We start from the raw sequence: 19,178 nt of genomic DNA, 5'->3' as shown, positions 1-19,178 counted from the left end.
GAAAAGCAGTTTTAACTTCCTAAGGTGCTTAGGAACAGTCCTTGTTAGGGTATTTTGGTTGTGGTATATTTGTTTAAAATACTGTTTTCTTTAGTCAGACCTAATGTAACAAATTATAAATTTTCAAAATACATTCTAAGATACACTAAAGGGAAATTATTCAGAGGATAATTTAAAAATTTTTGGTATAGCTCAGAAGGTGCTCTAGAATTTGTTTGAATCGTTTTTCAATAGTATTTACTATTCTAGATTGCAGATGTAGAATAGGATTTAGACTCTGTACTGTGTAGAAACTTCTTTCATACCCCTAAACGTTTATCTGAAACTCGTTACCTGCTCACCTACTTTCCCCTTTATGTCTCCCTCTTATTAAATGCTGTACAATATTCAGTTTGTGATTTTCCACTGTTTAGATTTCAGAATAAATAGAGATTTACCATACTTAGGTTTCCCTAAGTTAAAGAGAAATCAAAAAGTAATTTGAAAAATCACTTTTCAGTGTGGATAAAACCATTTGCATATTTCAATCCAAATTTTTAGTGTTTGGAAACTATTAACTTACTATAAACCAATAAAGGGCAAAAGGTGAATATGGTGTAAACTGTATTTTTATTGCCTTTTATTTTCAACAGTGATTACTTGAACTTAAAAAAAAAAAACAAACCTTTATTCAACTAATGGTTACTGAAAAGCCAAACCTTTCCAGCCCACTTCATATTCTCTTTCAACCATTTCAGGGCAGAACAGTGTTCCAAACTATAAACCTGCTCCTTATTAACATTGACGGTCATGTGCTTAATGAAGAGCTTTGGATCCGATATACGAGCAGCCATGATTAATCTTTCCACTGCGGCTTGATAATCATCCTTGTTCCGAGATTTGCTTTCTTCACATCTACAAAGTGAACAACTCACAAAGTCAGAAACTATAGTTTCTTCAAAAGAGTCATTTATATGTACTGGTACTAAGCTATGAGTCTTTTTCCTGTATTCTTCTAATAGTGGCTTTCAAATTTTTTCAAACAAGATACATAGTAAAAAAGACATTTTATACTGTGACCCAGCATATACACTCATACATAAAGATGGAAGTTTCACAAAACAAGACTGACCCTTAAGACAATGTACTCTATCTTCTTTTTTTTTTTTTTTAAGATTTTATTTATTTATTTGACAGAGAGAGAGAGAACAAGCAGGGGGAGGAGTAGGCCCAGGGAGAGGCAAGCTTCCCGCTGAGCAAGAAGCCCAATGTGGGACTTGATCCCAGGACCCTGGGATTATGACCTGAGCTGAAAGCAGTCACTTAACTGACTGAGCCACCCAGGCTCCCTGTCTTTTATCTTTTAATAACGTGGTTGCAGGGGTGTCTGGGTGGCACCACTGGTTAAGCTTTTCAGGCCCTCATCTCAGGGTCCTAAGATTGAGCCCTGCATCTCACTCTGCACTCAGCAAAGAGTCTGCTTAAGACTTCCTTTCCTTCTCCCTTTGCCCCTCCCCCATGTGTGCTTTCTCTCTCTCAAATAAATAAATCTTAAAAAAAAAAAAAATGTGGTTGCAATACCCTAAATTGATTTCACCACACAAGTGCGCTATAACTCACAGTTTGAAAAACACTGATCTGGAACATGGCTAATAACCTCTCTCTTTGTATTTTTAAAGTTGATAATTGCATAACTATTCACTGTGATGTATATAAAAATACTGAGTTTAATCAAATTTGGAGTTATAAACAGTCACATGTTTTACCTTGATATTAGTGATAAGCATATACATAATAGGTAGCTAACATTTGGTAACAGAATTGTAGCTATATACCTTTGCTAAATTTCCAGGGTTTTTTTCAGTCTTAAGATTATTCATTAAAGTGCTAGAATTTACTCTTCTAATAACTTTTGTAGCAGTCTCCAAATTTCATAAAGTTCATAAAATTCTATTACTGTTTATCCTAAGGGATAGGGAGTAGGAAGTATCTAAAAGAGATGTGGCTGTTATATTAGGCATCAGTTGTTTGTGTTCACTGTATCCTGCTCTTGGCACACGTAGGGCCCAACAGCAAGATGCAAGAACGAGTCTACCTGCATTAACAACTTAGTGTGGTGCACAGAGTACTGCAAGTGAGGATTTCACCTTAATCACCAAGTTGAACCAGTGGTCACAGAGAGGAAGGATTGCTCAGGTGCCTTCTACTACATTCTGGCTTAGAAAGTGGTGCCTAAAATCTGGTAGACTGGGCATATGCCAACTAGGTGCAGTTTTTGGAAGTCTAAAGATGAGTAAAATTTTCCCTGAGAGAGGTTAGTGTCATAAGGCAGGTCTCAGTATATAATAATAATAATAGAGAAAATCATATTGACAAAGTTAAAGATTTAGGCATGTCACTAGTTATGCACGGAGGTCACAAATACCCCCCAAATTCAAAAATGAATAAAAAGGCTGCATATATGTGGGGAATGGACAGCTCTGAGAAAATCAAATCCTCTTTAGGAAGCTGGGGAGCCCAAATGCTTTGTGCCACTTATAGTGCACACAGTAGTAAACAAGGAGGCCCTGAGAAAAGAACAGAGCCTGTAATTTTTTAAAAAAGCTAATTTTAGTGGGTTTTTAAAAAGTTGTGGACCTGAAATAAATTATTTCCTGGGGTGCCTGGGTGGCTCAGTCAGTTAAGTGTCTGACTCTTGACCTCAGCTCAGGTCTTGATCTCAGGGTTGTGAGTTCAAGCCCAGCATGGGGCCTACTTAAAAAAAAATTTCTTCCCCTTAAGTATGGGCTAGGTTAAATGACTCGCTATCACACAGGGAATTAAGCAGAAATGACAGTGTATATATTTGGACACTGGTTATTAGATGACAATTCTTCCTGGGTCTCTGCATTTCTAGAAGTTTTGAGAGCAGAGACACTACCTCTTGTTCTGTGTTTTAAGGATGTTTATATAGTGGACCACCTTGAAAGACAAAGATAGGGTCTTCTGGCGCAAAGGGCAGGTCTGCTTATAGCCTTACAAGAAGGAGATGGTGTTTCCCTGCAGAGCAACAGGGCAGGCATGCTTATTCATTATAACAGATTTAGGTCCCCTAAAGTTCAAGATTACTCTTCTGTAACAGAACCAGGGCATGTGCAGGTATCCAGCTGGGCCCATCTGTAGGACTTGGGGAGCAAAACAAGAGATACAAATATGCAGATAATCATAGTGCTTGCTGTACCACAAGTAATAACATTTTCTGTCTCCAATGCAAGAATCTTGTGTCTTATGCTAGGATCTAGGAAACTATGTCAGACTGATTGCAAATAGAGTGAAATTGAGAGCCTTCACAGTTCTTGATATAGGTCATAAAAGGCACTGTAGCTTGCTCCTTGCCTTTCTCTCTTGGATCACTCACTGAGAGATGTTGGCTGTCCTGTCATGAAGACACTCAAGGAACTGAGGATTACTGGCAACAGGCATGTTAGTGAACCATCCAGAAAATGGATCCTCCAGCCTCAGTCAAGCCATCAGGTGGGTGACCTCAACTTCTGACCAACGACCTCAAAGATCCTGAGCCAGAACCATATTGCTGAGCTACCCCAAAATTCCTGACCCACAGAAACTAAAATAATATTTGCTGTTTTAAGCTGTTTGGGGATAATTTATACGCAGTAATAGGTAACTGAAAGAATATCCAATCTGATGATGTGGCTTAACACCAGTAAACTGAAGCAAAAATCTTGTCAAGAAACTCTAAAACAGGAGACCCATGAGATCTTTATTAGTTTCCCGGATAGGCTAGTAAGAAATTGGAGTTGTATAAGCCTAAATTCTGGGACTTTGAACAATATTAACTGAAGAGATACCAGTCTGGTCCAACAGCTACATTACAATATTATGCATTTACAACAACGTTTTTAAATCTAGAAACTAGGCTGATGGCTTTATTTTCAACAGAATTCTTTACTGAACCAAATAAACTATCACATATTTCCCTCTTCAACGTGATTTTTAGATCTTTTGTGTTGACCAGAAAGATAAGTAACTTTTAGATAACTATCTAAAAACTATCTGTATATAAGAAAGACTGATACTTAAAGAGGGTCCATTTCTTTGAACATCTGATAGCATCTTTGAAGTTGTTAATATGTTTATTAAATGCTACTAGCTTGTTTGGCTTTAAGTCTCAAACAGATCAACTCCTTTTTCAATTTAAATGTTACCAAAGTTTGTAAATACATACATATACTAGTGTGTGTGTGTATGAATATACATATATACACATATACGCACATATGTGTTTGTATGTATATATAAAATATAATATTCATTATAAAATATAAGATACATAAAAACATTTACATCACAGGTCAGGTATAGGGAGCCATGATCTGCTTTTAGCATGCAGTTAGAAGTTATATCAACCAACCTTTTCAAAACTATCTGCAGTATCTGTGTAGAAGTTCCAGGACTCTGAATACTACTAGCATTAGATACCAGGAAGATTTCAATAGCTAAAAGCATTTCAATCTCAGATAAATAAGAAGGAATCAGTAGAAGTTTTCGGTATAAATTTCCCTCCAATGGTGGGTAGCAACCCAATGAAAGAGCACCTGGAAATCAAATAATAGATCAAACTTTACTAAAACCCCAACAGGTGAAAAGCTAGACATCCACAGGTTATAATTACTTACATTACAGAATGATTCTTCACATCAGCAGGTTTATTATACAAATTATATGGTGGTAAGCTTATCCTAGTACATTTGATACTATTCTTTGTAAAATACTTCTGAAACATTAAATGTGAAGTAAGAAATATATTTTAAAAACTCTCCTAAAAATTACTTTTAAGCCTCATTGTGGCAACTGCCCATTTATTTCAAGCCATAGTCAATACAACATAATTTCAAAATAACTAAAAAACCAGAAATAGAGACTTGGGTTTTGTTTTAATGGGATCTGGTCTAGTATCATCTACATATATTTGTAATTATTGTCTATCCTGAATTATGAATACAAAATGTAGAAACAAAGTAGAAATTATAATTTGAAGATTTTTCTGTCACACAGACATTATACTATTTTGAGCACTTATTTATAGTGCTGTTATAGTTTGTGTAGTAAACATTTGCTGCTCTACTCTGTCTGACATTGAGCTGAGCACTATTTAGATATAAGAATAAATAAAATACATCCCCTTCCTGTAGGCGCTCAGTGTGTTGTAGGTGCTCACCAATTCATGTTCTAAAAATTTTACTTTTCAAGAAAAGAGATTTAATTTTCAAACTGTTTAGGTGCTTATTACAAATGATACATAGGGAAATCCACTTATGTCCTAAGATATCCAACCTGTACATAGACAATATTATACTGTCATGTTTTACTGAAACCTATTTAAATCTGTTTGTAAAATTTGTTTAAAATGTTTTGTTAAGATAAGTTCTTTAAGTAATCTAATGTGGATGATGATCATCTTTGAGGACTTACTATGTGCCAGGAACCTGTGTTAAACTGTTAAATTTTAACTGACAGTTTACTACCTTTGAAATCAGGTACAGTGACTCCCACATTATAGGTAAAGGGGCTTTGGGAATCACCCCAGCCTTCTGACTCCACAGATTTTGGATTCCTAAATACTAGGCAGTCCCACCTTCCTTGGTCACTTCCAGGACTAACACTATCAACTCATTAACTTTCCTAGCTATTGATAGGTGTAATTTACATACATTCTTGTTTTACTTTGCTGACCAGATGAGGAAAACAAACAACAAAAAAAAAAAACCAAACTGAACAGAAATTTACCATCATGAACTTTTTCCCCCTAAAAGCAAATATGAAAAGAAAAATATTCCCATTTGGTTTTAGGGGGAAGAATCAAATGGAAAGACACACTAATAACATCTCCCTTCCTGACTTTTCAGCTCTGAGAGAAAATCAGTATTTTTAGGACTAGGGAGAGCAAATCAGGAGCATGAGGAAGGCCACTTTACTGTCCTTGGACTGTTTCCTTTTGATTAGGTTGAAAACAAAAAGCAAAGCAAAGCCATAAAGAAAGTGAAAGACAATTCACAGAGTGGAAAAAAAAAACCCTGAAATTCATGACTGCATCCAGAATGTACATATATCGATATGTATATTATGTGCATGTGTATATATGTGTGTACTCTTACAACTCAACAATAAACCCAATCAAAAAATGTACAGAGAAAAAAATGGGTAAAGGATTTAACAGACATTTCTCCATGAAGATACACAAATGGCCATTAAGCACATGAAAAGGTGTTCAACATCATTAGTCATTAGGATTATGCAAAATCAAAACCACAATGAAATACCACTTTATATCCACCAAGAAAGCTAAAATAAAAAACAGAGTGTAATAAGTGTTGGTGAAGATGTGAAGAAACTGGAAATCTCAAACTCAGGTGGTGGGTTATAAACATCAAATGATGCAGCTTCTTTGGAAAAATAGACCAGATGTTTCTCAAAAAGCTAAAAACAGGGGCACCTGGGTGGCTCAGTTGTTAAGCGTCTGCCTTCAGCTCAGGGCGTGATCCTGGTGTTCTGGGATCGAGCCCCGCATCAGGCTCCTCTGCTGAGAGCCTGCTTCTTCCTCTCCCACTCCCCCTGCTTGTGTCCTCTCTCGCTGGCTGTCTTTCTCTCTGTCAAATAAATAAATAAAATCTTTAAAAAAAAAAAACAAAAAACAGATTTACCAAATGAGCCAGCAATTCTGCTCCGAAGAGAAATAAAAATATATGTCCACACAAAAACTTGTACGTGAATGTTTGCAGCAGTGTTATTCATGATAGATGCATAAATAAATTCCATATAATGGAATACTATTCAGCAATAAGAAGGCATAAAGTATTGATACATGCTACAACATGGATGAACCTTGAAAATATTACGCTAAGTGTAAGAAGCTAGTCATAAAGAACTACACACTGAATTATTTCACTTATGTGAAATGCCCGGAATGTACAAATCCACAGAAATAGAGTAGATTAGTTGTTGTGTAGGGCTGGATCAGCAGGAGGCATCTAGGGAATGCTAACGTATTCAGGGTTTCTTTTTCTGGAGGTTCTGAAGATATTCTAAAATTAGGTTGTGATGATGGCTGCACAATTCTGTGAGTATAATAAAAACTAATGCACTGTCCACTTTAAATCGGTGAATTTTATGGTATGTGAAGTTAATTCTATAAAGCTGTATGAAGTATTTTTAAAAAAAGGCAAAACAAAGGCATTGGCACCAGTCTTAACAGTGTCTTGATGAAAAAGCCATTAGCCCAGAATCAAGTACTATTAGACTGATCATAAGGCACTGAAAGGCTTTCCTAGAGTGTTAATTGTGTGAAGATAAACCTAAATAAAGATCCAATGATATTTTAAATGTCAACACTGTTAGGAAATAACATGTTTTGAAGGCTGATCAGTGATTTTAAATTACTCATTTCATTCTATAACTCAGGTATGTTAAAAAACAAACAAAACAAAACAAAACAAGAGGCACCTGGGTGGCTCAGTCGGCTAAGCATCTGCCTGCCTTCGGTTCAGGTCATGATCTCGGGGTCCTGGGATCGAGCCTGCATCCCGCTCCCTGCTCAGCGGCAGCGGCAGGAACTCTGCTTCTCCTTCTCCCTCTGCCCCTCCCCCTGCTTGTGCTCTCTCTCTCTTTTTATAAATAAATAAAATCTTTGAAAAAAAACCAAAAATACTCTGTCCTATACCTCACCTGCATTAAGTCCCAGAAGTTCACTGCATATGAAACTAGGCATAGATGTGTTTAGATAAGAGGAAATGCTAGTGAAGAGGTACTGAATTGTACCTAAGCATGAACTGTTTTAACACTACTAAAAAAGAAAACTCTAAAAATAAATTATGATTAGGGCTGGAAGAATTTGGGCGGAAAATGGGGAATAACTGCTAATGGATATGGGGTTTCTTTTTGGCATGATGAAATGTTTTAAATGGACCGTGGTGATGGCTGCACAACTGTGCATATCTTACCACCACTATAAATGGGTGAACTGTAATGGTATTTGAGTTATATCTCAATAAAGCTGTTAATAAAGAATTTTATGAGCTTTTTTTAAGTTTAGTTGCTTTAATACAAAATCTTATTTCCAACTAAAGAATAGATATTCATAGAAATCTCATTGAAATGTTTCCAAGTTTAGGTTTTGTTCCTGTGCCATATAAACACCTTCTAATGGCATGTTCCCCAAATTGCACAATTATTTGGAAAATAAATAATCCCATTAACACTGATTCTAAAAACGAAAATCAAGAAATTATAGCAAATAGTACATATATACTTTGTGTGTGATTTCTAGTAATCTGCAGGGAAATAGTATAAGGAGTTGAAACATAACCACAAAATTGAAATGAGGTGTTTGTGAACAAACAATTCTACCTTTCCTCTAAATTTCTGATCGTCCTTTAAAAAAATAAACAAACACCTCTGCTTTCAAAACTTATTTTGATTGACCCAGTACATAATCTGTATACATGTAACTGAAATGAAATTTTTACCAAAAATACTTAACCTTACTACCTGTAATGTATGCTAATGTTTTCTTTCTTGCTTCATTGGGAAAAAAAAGTTACCACCTGCTAAACTGATCATAGATGGTAGTGTGAAAAACACTTCCCAGTTCAGAAAGGTTTTTGTGCTGGTAGGGACGGCTGGGATGTTTGGCAAATCTGACACAGTAGTGACACATAGTAGGCACTCAAATGTTTGTTATATATATGGCAGTTAAAGAAATGGAATTTAAGAGCGCCTGGGTGGGTCAGGTCATGATCACAGGGTTGTGAGATCAAGCTCCTTATCAGGATCTATGCATGGAGCCTGCTTAGGATTCTTTCTCTCCCTCTCCCTCGGCCCCTCCCCCCTCTCACTCTTGCTCTCTCAAAAAAAAAAGAAAGGAAGGAAAGAAAAGAAAGAAAGAAAAAGAAAAGGAAGAAAGACAAAAGAAAAATGGAAACTTAACACAAATAACTGCAGGAAGACAGAAAAGAATTGTTTTCTGGAACTAGATTCTACACGAAACTATTTCCCAATTCAAATATCTGTGAGGTGGCTGGGACTAGAGAAGGCATTAGTTTTCCAGGCTTACTGGTTAGGGAGAAAAAACTGTAAACAGATTAACAAAGTTCTATTACTAGGCACCATGCAAGAAACTTATGTATTGTGTTTAGTAATGGCAGCCTCTGTACTTTCTATGTGGCCTGCTATAAAATATTCTAACTTACAAAGATCAGGGATATAGCAGGGATGAATATAATATATAAATATTCCTTAAACTTCATTCTACCCAGTTATTTTACTCCTATATATTTATAAGCTATGCCAAACTGGCTCAAATGCTGTCATTTATTTCCTTTGTGCACCCTCCAGTGGGCATACTAATGTGCAAAGAAATGAAGATATAGTAATTAGAAACAAGAGAAAGAACAAGTTTCAAAAGAGAGCACTAATCTGTGCAGACCACTATATTTGAATGTGTATCAACTGCTTTTTACTTATTTAAATGCCTAGTAATAAAAATTATACAAGGCTTCAGAGTCAAAGTCAATCAAAGTCAAAACTATAAAACATACAAAAATATATAAATATACATATAAAATATATAAATTTTTAAAATGTAACTTACTTTTGTAGTGGGCTCTGGCTTTGAGCCATAAACAACTCCTTCCTAAAGAAGTAATTAATCTTCTAAGAAAGGAGAAATCAATAGGGATGTTCTTTGAAATCATGAATTCTGCTACGGAGGATGACATACCAAGACTGTTACTTTCTATACAGGCATCTAGAAGTTTATTAAAAAGAAGGCTATACTGTGAAACCTCCACAGTTCCTGGAAAAAAAAATAATGAAATCAATCTATCTTAGTCTCTCCATCTTCTCTCTCACTACTTTTCTCTCTGCTCCCCTTGGCACTTTGCTACCCACTATGGGAGTCACAGTCACTAAAACGTGATCTTATATATTCTCTAAAAAACGAATAAGCATTCAACAAAAGCAAACTGATTCATCTACTTTGTAATGAAGAATAAGAAAGGAAGTCTGACAACTACTGCAGAGGCTGCATTAACACCCATTTGTGATCCCACATGTGTCTTCATCTGCAGTGTCTCAAAACGAATGACTTGCACAGTTCTGCTTGCACTGTCAACAGTTCAGACCCCGGACTTAACTTCCCATTCCCCAAAATAAATCACCCCCTCATAATATTCTCTCAAATTAAAAACTAATCTTTTATTGGGTACTTCTAGTTCAATTCCTCACTTAGAAGAAAGTAAAGTCACCTTGGAGACTGCCAAGTCTTTTATTCCCTATATTCAGGCAGTTCAATCTATAACCTAGACTCTGGTCTTTATCACTTTACCTGCAACACCATTTAGTGATGCAGGCCTTAGCAGGAAATTACTCTCCTTACCCTTTAGTCTCTTCCTAAACATCACCATCAGTGGGATTTTCCTATAACACTGACTCTGACTGATAAAGCACTGTGGGAGACCCTCAGGTTAACATTCTAATGAAGTGGTAACCTGCTACTCTGAACCCATTGCTCAGCTCATTTTGACCCAGAGCTTTTGCTCATGCTTCCCTTAACATGGACTCTCTTCCTGTTCATACAAGACTTGAGTGTTAGGATTCAAGAGCACTACCTACTATTGCCCACATTAACATTCCCTTTCTTTGAACTTGTCATTTGCTAATTTCTTCCATTTATTTCATGTTTCCCTATGTTCCAAGGTAATGGAAACTAAGCTCTATCTTTATATATATAGTAAGTAATAAAAGAAAAAGTATTCTTCATTATTCTAATGAGATGAATTTTTAGCACATGAAGCTTGCTGGGGGCATTACTGTTTGCTGCTGACCTGACAGGTAGGGAAAGGAGACTGATGAAAACAGTTGGGAACTGCTGACAACCCAAAGGTAAGCACTTCTGCTTTAAAACAAAACAAAACAAAACAAAACAAAACAAAACAAAACAAAAATCAGAAAAGCATATTCAATTTTCAGAGAACACATTTTGCAGAAAACAATTTCATTAAAAATATATGCTCAACCAAAATAGGTGCAGAACTGTTTCTGATTTAAACAACAGATGGGGAAGCCTGGGTGGCTCAGTGGTTAAGTGTCTGCTTCAGCTCAGGTCATGATCCCAAGGTCCTGGGATTGGGTCTTGCGTTGGGCTCCTTGCTTGGTGGGAAGCCTGCTTCTCCCTCTGCCTGCCCCTCTCCCTGCTTGTGCTGACAGATAAATTTTAAAAAAAATCTTTAAAAAAAATTAAAAGAAAAAAACACCAGATGGACAAGAGATTAAATAAAACTTTTAAAAAACATACCTTGAGAATTTTGAAAACCTGGTAGATTTTGCAAAACTTCAAATGTCTGTCTGTAAAGGCTTTTGGCTAAGATTTCATGTGCAATTGTACAGAGCAGATTATGTCGATTGAGTACATCCAGTCTATCACAAGGCCACAGTGGTGTATTGATGATCCATTCTGACTCTTCCAAAAAGAAAAAAAGTACTAATACTTTATACTATGGAAATTACACTTAACAATATGATCACAACTGTTTTCAAATATGTTAAGTATCAAAACTTAAGTATGTGTTCAGAAAAAATAATGACTCAAATTTACTAGAAACAACTTATATAGTGATGATCACCATCCTAAGGAGATGCAAACTAATGAGGACTTTGTTATACATATTTTTAAATTAATTCTTCATTTTTCTAAGTATACTAATCAGTTATTGATTCTGAAGTTAATGTTTATTTTTGCATGACAATGTTTCAATTATAGTATTTGTTATAATGTAAAATATTATTTGTGTGGACAAGTTTAACAATTTTACAATAAAGAATACATAATTTAGGGGCCCCTGGGTGGCTCAGTCAGTTAAGCATCTGACTCTTGATTTTGGCTCAGGTCATGATCTCAGGGTCAAGAGATGGAGCCCTGCATTGGGCTCTGCGCTCAGTACAGAGTTGGCTTGAGGTTCTTTCCTCCCCCTCTGCCCCTCCCCCTGCTCACGCACTCTCTCTCAAATAAATAAAGGGGAGCCTGGGTGATGTAGTCAGTTAAGCGTCAGACTCTTGGTTTCAGCTCAGGTTGTGATTTCAGGGTCATGAGACTGAACTCTGTGTTGGGCTCCACAATCAGTGTGGAGTATGATAAAGTTTCTCTCCCCCTCTGCCCCTTCCCACACTCATGCTCTCTCTCTCTAAAATAAATAAATAAATCTTTTAAAAATAAAAAATATAAATAAAATCTTAAAAAAATATATAATTTAATTAGTTTAGGTATTTTGGAGAACAGCTTTCCCCCTCAATTTCTTAAACAATTTTTATTATAAAATATTTTATATGTACATAAGAATATCTAATGTAAGTTATAAAAACATAATAAAGTTTTATGTACCCTTCATTCAGCTTAAAAAAAGAGAATATTACCTATAATGCTGAAGTTCCTTAATTTCTGCCCTGATTTGTACATTAAAAGCAATAGGAGGCTGTAATACAGAACACTGAGGTGCTAAAATATTAGATATATCAATATTTTATCATTTACCTAATTCCCTCCATCATCATACGCAAGACACATAAATGAAACATTGTTACATAACACTCAAATCACATTTCCCTGTTCTTTTTTAACTGGACTAAGTGCAGGAGTCATGTATTCTTTTTCTTTTGTGGCCTTCCCAGCACAGTGAATACAAAAAGTACTAAAGAAAGATTTGGCAATTCATGTACACAATGCCAAAATAAAACCTTAATTACACAGCATAACTTTAAAACAGGAGCTCGTTTCCAAATTACTAGGGCCCACTTGATTGATTGCTTGACTTCCCTTATAGTAATGTGATAGGCAATGTTTTACAAATATTGGTGCTTTATGACTATTAGCTCGTTTAAACAGATACTTTCATTAATTTACTCCCAAATTTGCTTAAATTTTACTATACAGAGAAATTTAAATGAACTTATTATCTTCTGAAAGACTACATAAATCATCTGTTAAACATAATCCCCATTTTTCCTCATAATTCCCAAAAGTAAAACACTAAATCACCATACCTTATAAACTGAATTTTATTTTTATCAAGTAAATTCAATTATTTTTTGTTAAGATGTATGTGGTAGATAGGTCCTATTTATAAAACGTAGACTATGTGGCCTTTCTCGTAACAACTGCATTGCTCTTCTTTACTTAGTACTCGCTTTTAAATTAATAAGGTAGAATAATGGTCCCATTTTTTGAAAGAATAGATGGTATTTTAAGAGATTAATTTCAAAATCTTACCAAATTGTGTAGCTATCTTAAAGAATCTGAGTAAGTTGGCCATTTTATGTACCAAGGTTAACTGAGACTGGTAATTGGGAAGTCATTTGGAAATTAATAGCTTTTAACTAATCCACCACATTCACAACTCTATCACTGTTATGAAAATTTTATAAGAACTCTTATGAGTATTAAATTTTCAAAAATAAAAACCAGTTTACTCGTGTAAATACTAGTTTTATGGTGATACAAGTTCTCATTGCATTAATCATGTTTTTCTCTGTTCCACAGTTGGGAATATTTTCTATTTGAAAAATCTCAGAGTCAAAGTGCAAGCAAATTTTCTATAATATCAATTCTTTATCTATTTACTTTCTAACACATGCATATTCAGTAATTACTCATGCAAGATTTTGAATATAGGGTACTAAGAATATGAGGACTATTAAGATGGTCTGCAGTGAATGAATTTCCAGGCTAGTCAGTGAGATTACCAAATAACTATCCTTTACCATAGTGAATACTGCATATACCATAAGGAATATCTAAAGATACCTTTCTCCCTTTAGTATAATCCCAACAAATTTCCTATAGCACTGTATGAAAAACTGACTCAATAAACTCTGGAATTCATCCAAAAGAATAAGCACTTGAGAATGTAAAATAGTTTTGGAGGAGAAGTGAAAATGATCTTGCCGAAATAGATATTATCACATATCCTAAAGCTACATTAACTAAAAAAAGTTTGCGGCTACCGCAGAAACAGAGATGCCTGGTAGAGAAAGCTAGTACAGAAACAGACCTAAGCAAATGCAAGAGTCTAATATATGATAAAAGTGGCATTTCAAATAACTGAGTAAAGGGTGAGTTGGGACGTTTTGGGGAAATAAAATTACATTCCTACCTCATATCCAAATTTAAAACTGGTAATGAACCAAAAATTCTGAAAAACATAGGGTAAATATATAATTTTGAGATACCTAAGGACTGCCTAAAGCATGATACAAAAAAATTAATAACAATTTAAAAAGCAGAAACAGACCCATAAATACTGAGAATAAACTGTTTGTGGTAGGGAGGGAATGGACAAAATATGTGAAGGAGAGTGGGAGATACAGACTTCTAGTTATGGCATGAATAAGTCATGGGTATGAAAAGGTATAGCAGAGGGAATATAGTCAAAGGTATTCTAATAGCATTATATGGTGACAGATGCTAGCTACGCTTATAGTGAACATGAACACGATGTATAAAGATGTTGAGTCACTATGTTGTACACTTGAAACTAATGTAAAATTGTGTGTCAGCTATACTAAAAAAAAGAATATTAAAAAAATAAAAAGTTATACAAAAAAAGAATACTAACAAGATAAAAAGCAGTTTATGTTTAAGTAGAAAAAAAGGTGGGCAAAAGAAGAAAAACAAAAATGCAAAAATAAAGTTAAAGCAAAATGAAAAGCTAAGAAAAATATTTGCAAATATCCAACAGATCAAGGACTACTATCTTTAATATTAATTAAGGCTAGTCAGTGAGATTACCAAAAAACTATATTATTAATAATAATGAATATTATTAAGATAGAACTATCATAATATTAAGGGGCATAATTTACAGTTTGGTATTTCCTAAGTGTGATATATATGCATCACTGATGGTAACTACTTAACTGATTTTTAGGTTACATTATAATTTTAAAGAATTCATTTGTGTACTACAAAAATTATAAAAATAAAACAGCACATTAGTATAAAAACCAGATTAAACTGAGGATTTCATAGATGAAATCTATCATTGTTTAGGATGAGACCAAGCTAACTGATTTACTTTTAAAATAATGTTTATATTTTGGGGCACCTAGGTGGCTCAGTCAGTTAAGCATCCAACTCTTGATTTCAGCTCAGATCATTATCTCAGAGTCCTGGGATCAAGCCCCATGTTGGACTCCATGCTCAGCAGGGAGTCTGCTTGAGATTTCTCTCTCTCCTTCTCCCTCTATCCCTGCCGACTCATGCACACTCTCTAAAATAAATCAATCTTTAAAAAAATAATTATTTTTAAAATATAAATGATCACTATAAAAAATTAAAGCAAAACAGAAAAGTACAAAGAAGAAATTAACAAAAATCTAATATTCCATCACTGAAAATGACCAGTGCTCACATTTGATTAAAATAATTTGGGAAAGAGGGTTAATGACCTAAATAGTGGCTATGCCTACATAGGTAGATATAAGTGAAACAGTTATATGAAAACAGAGACTGAAGAAAATGGCCTGGCCTAATACAACATTGTGCTGAACAGAACCATCCACTGATTTAAAATGAGATGAAACAGTTTTTCTTAAATACTAACATTGTTTATATGCTTACATTAACACTGCAGTGACAGTCACTAGTCTAGGTATTCAGGCTAACCTGTATGCTAAATTTCCTACTACAAAAAGATTAACATTCTTCTAAACAAACCAACCAAAAGAAACACACACACACACACGCTTTAAACAACTGCAGCCTACCACAGTAGAGATGGACCTTGAGAGCATTATGCTAAGTGAAATAAATGACAAAGAGAAAGACAAATACTGTATGATCTCATATGTGGATTCTTAAAAAAACAAAAACTCCTAGGGCTTCCTGGGTGGCTCAGTAGGTTAAGCATCTGCCTTTAGCTCAGGTCGTGATCCCAGGGACCTGAGATCGAGCCCGACATCAGGCTCCCTGTTCAGTGGGGAGTCTGGTTGTCCCTTTCTCTCTCCCTCTGCCCCTCCCTCTGCTTGTGCACTCTCTTTCACATAAATAAATAAAATCTTTAACACACACACACACACACACCTAGAAAAAGAGATCATATTGGTGGTTACCAGAGGGTGGGGGTAGGGAAATGAATGAAGGTGGTCAAAAGGCACAAACTTCCAATTATAATACTGGGGATATAATATACAACATGGTGACTATAGTTAACTGCATGACATACAGGAAAGTTGTTGAGAGTAGATCCTAAGAGTTCTCATCAAGGGAAAAAAATACATTTTTTTCCTTTTTTTTGTATCTATATGAGATGATGGATATGAGCTAAACTTACTGTACCAATCGATTCACAATATATATGTCATTAAGCAATACTCCTTAAACTTACACAGTAGTGTATGTCAATTATATCTCAACAAAACTAGGAAAAAAATCTAAAACAAAAACTCCTCCATACATTTCCTCCCTAGGAAGTTGTAAAGATAGTTAAAGGAAGAAAATCCATTAAGTAATGCATAATAAAAATGGTAATACTTATAGCACTGGTTAACAAACTAAGGGAATGACTTGAAGAAGTGTGGTTTAGGAACATAAGGGGAGGTCTGAGAAGTCCCCATGTGAGAGAGCTGTAGGGTAGTGGTCTTCAAAGGGAAGTCCCCACGCCAGCAGCAGCATCAGCAACATCTGAGAACTTGTACAAGATGCAAATTCTCAGGACCCATCCCAGACTTAATGAATCAGAAAATCTGGGAATGGGCCAAGCAATCTGTGTTTTAACAATCTTCCAGGGTATTCTGATGGTCAGCTTTGAGAACCACTGTCTTGGATTTATAAAAACAAGATCGGAATCACCATTTTCCTCAAGTGGCTGACTAAGTTAGATCCAGGTCTGTTTGTGTGGTTTGTGCTTCGGCTCTACCTGCAATTTTATAGAGTCCATTTAGAAGAAAGACTACAGAAATAACAGTACTGGTATAAGGCTTAAAAATATGGACTTTGCAATCAGATAGACCTGGATCGGAATTCGTGCCTCATACTTATTTGTTGTGTGATCTACCCTGAACCTCAGTGTCTTCATCTTGGGATACCTTCACCTACCTCATGGGGTTAGTGTTGATTAAATGAGATGACACAAGTAACACACTTAGCACAATGCTTTGGTATATAGCGAATACTCACATTATTAAATCAATAATGAAGAGAAAGACTAAAATCTGAAAACAGACTAAGAACACGAACTAGTAATTCACAAAAAAGTAAGTACAAATGGAAAAAAAAAGGCGAGTTAAATTTTCTAATAAGCAATTAAATGCAAAGTAAAGAAGTAACTATCACTTTTTCCCTATCAAACTAGCAAAGAGATAAGAAAAATAATATTGGTGAGGGTGTTTCATAACATGCATCTTCACACACTGGTAAGACTATGATTACTATAATCTTTCTAAAGGTGTAGGGTACTTTTGTATTCCACTTGCACAGATAAGACCTGGAATAGAAAGTACTAATAGCCAAATTAGGGTTTGTATACCCGGAATGCACCAGATTGTCTGATAACTAAAGCCATAATATTGGGTACTAACACTTGGACTGTTTATATACACTTGTGACTCCTTAAAAGAACAATGTGTGTATAGAAGAGATACCTATGTAATGGTTCTCCAGGATTTTCTCACAAAGGGAGGCTTTCTAACTTGATGCAAATCTGAATGGGAAGAAGGGCAAATTTACCTATATTTTACCAAAAAGCTTTATCCTTTATCCTTATTCTTTAACCCAGCAATTCCACCAGTATTATCCTAAGGATGTAATATTAATGGGGCTGTTTAGCAGGGATTATTGTTTTTCATAGACATCTGAAAACAAGCTAGACCAAGAAAAGTGGATCCACAGAAATATTTATATATGTATATTTATATAAATATATATGTTACTTCATAAGATAGAAAACCATGCATCCCAGTAAATGATGTTGTAGAAGAATATTCCTTTTCACAGAAAGATGTCCATAGAAAGACTGTTTCCTGAAAAAAAATTGTGAGGTACAAAAAGAGTTATGTATAGTAACATTAAAGCGGTTAACAGTCATTTCTGGGTGGACATGAATAAGAAATTTCTTTTTTTTTAAAGATTTTATTTATTTATTTGATAGAGATAGAGACAGCCAGTGAGAGAGGGAACACAAGCAGGGGGAGTGGGAGAAGAAGAAGCAGGCTCATAGCGGAGGAGCCTGATGTGGGGCTCGATCCCAGAACGCCGGGATCACGCCCTGAGCCAAAGGCAGATGCTTAATGACTGTGCCACCCAGGCGCCCCTGAATAAGGAATTTCTATTATCAGTTTTTATCTACCTTTTCTTATTCTTGATAATTAATATGTGTTACTTACATTAAGACAATAAACTTTTTTTCTTCATTAAAAAAAAGGTCATTTTGAAAAGACATCTCCCCCTCAAATCCTTCTGTTCTTGGTTCATACCTACCTATTTTTATTTCATATTTCTTGGGTTTTTTTCTTTATGACTATGGTGTCTTCCTTTATTGTTTTGAGGATTTAACCTATATCATTAAACTACTTATTAGAAGATGGCTCTAATACTTAGAATTTCTTAGGAATACATTCTTCTGTTCATTGAGTTTGTAGGCAATCCTTGATAATTGTTTTGATCACATACTTTGTAACTTCTGCTTTCAGATTCATCTTGAGTAGACATTCATTATGGTTCTTCTCCCACCTACGATGTCAATTCTTCTGAGTCTTGTGGTTTTGCAGAGTATTATATTCCCTAGTCCAGAACCAGGTTTTATATTGGCATCTCAGGCCTCCTACTCAATGGAGCTTTCAGAGATGGAGTTATTAGCTTAGATCTCACTCTTGTGCACCACCCCACAGGAGTTTTAATCTTAGAAAGAGTGAAAGAAACAAGCATGGAAGGAGCCAGGGGAATACATCCACAGTGAGACTTCTGGTATAGTATAGGAGACCTCTGGTATACCAACTCCCACACTCTTGTCCTCACCTCTAACTCCAGCCATTGCTCTGGTGAACAATTCCATGCACGTTTTGAGCTGCTTCAGGCTAATAGTGCCTGCACTCATGTGCATGGTGACCTTCCCTCATTTTTTGCCCCAGAGCTTCTCTAATGCCTATGACAGCCC

General features: G+C 35.4%; 1 protein-coding gene across 1 annotated transcript in view; it reads right to left on the bottom strand.

Moving 5' to 3' along the window:
- Positions 1–674: 674 nt before the first annotated feature.
- The window catches only part of TOPAZ1 (testis and ovary specific PAZ domain containing 1), a 192,580-nt gene continuing 174,076 nt past the window's right edge, over positions 675–19,178 (bottom strand). The window contains 4 exon segments of the mRNA XM_034663557.1: positions 675–894; positions 4,391–4,574; positions 9,626–9,829; positions 11,330–11,494. Coding sequence (XP_034519448.1) covers positions 675–894; positions 4,391–4,574; positions 9,626–9,829; positions 11,330–11,494 — 773 coding nt within the window.

The sequence above is a fragment of the Ailuropoda melanoleuca genome, chromosome 6, assembly GCF_002007445.2.
Source record: "Ailuropoda melanoleuca isolate Jingjing chromosome 6, ASM200744v2, whole genome shotgun sequence".
NCBI classification, from domain to species: Eukaryota; Metazoa; Chordata; class Mammalia; order Carnivora; family Ursidae; genus Ailuropoda; species Ailuropoda melanoleuca.
The sequence above is the reverse complement of the archived record's forward strand: the minus strand, read 5'-3'. Positions and strand labels throughout refer to the sequence as shown.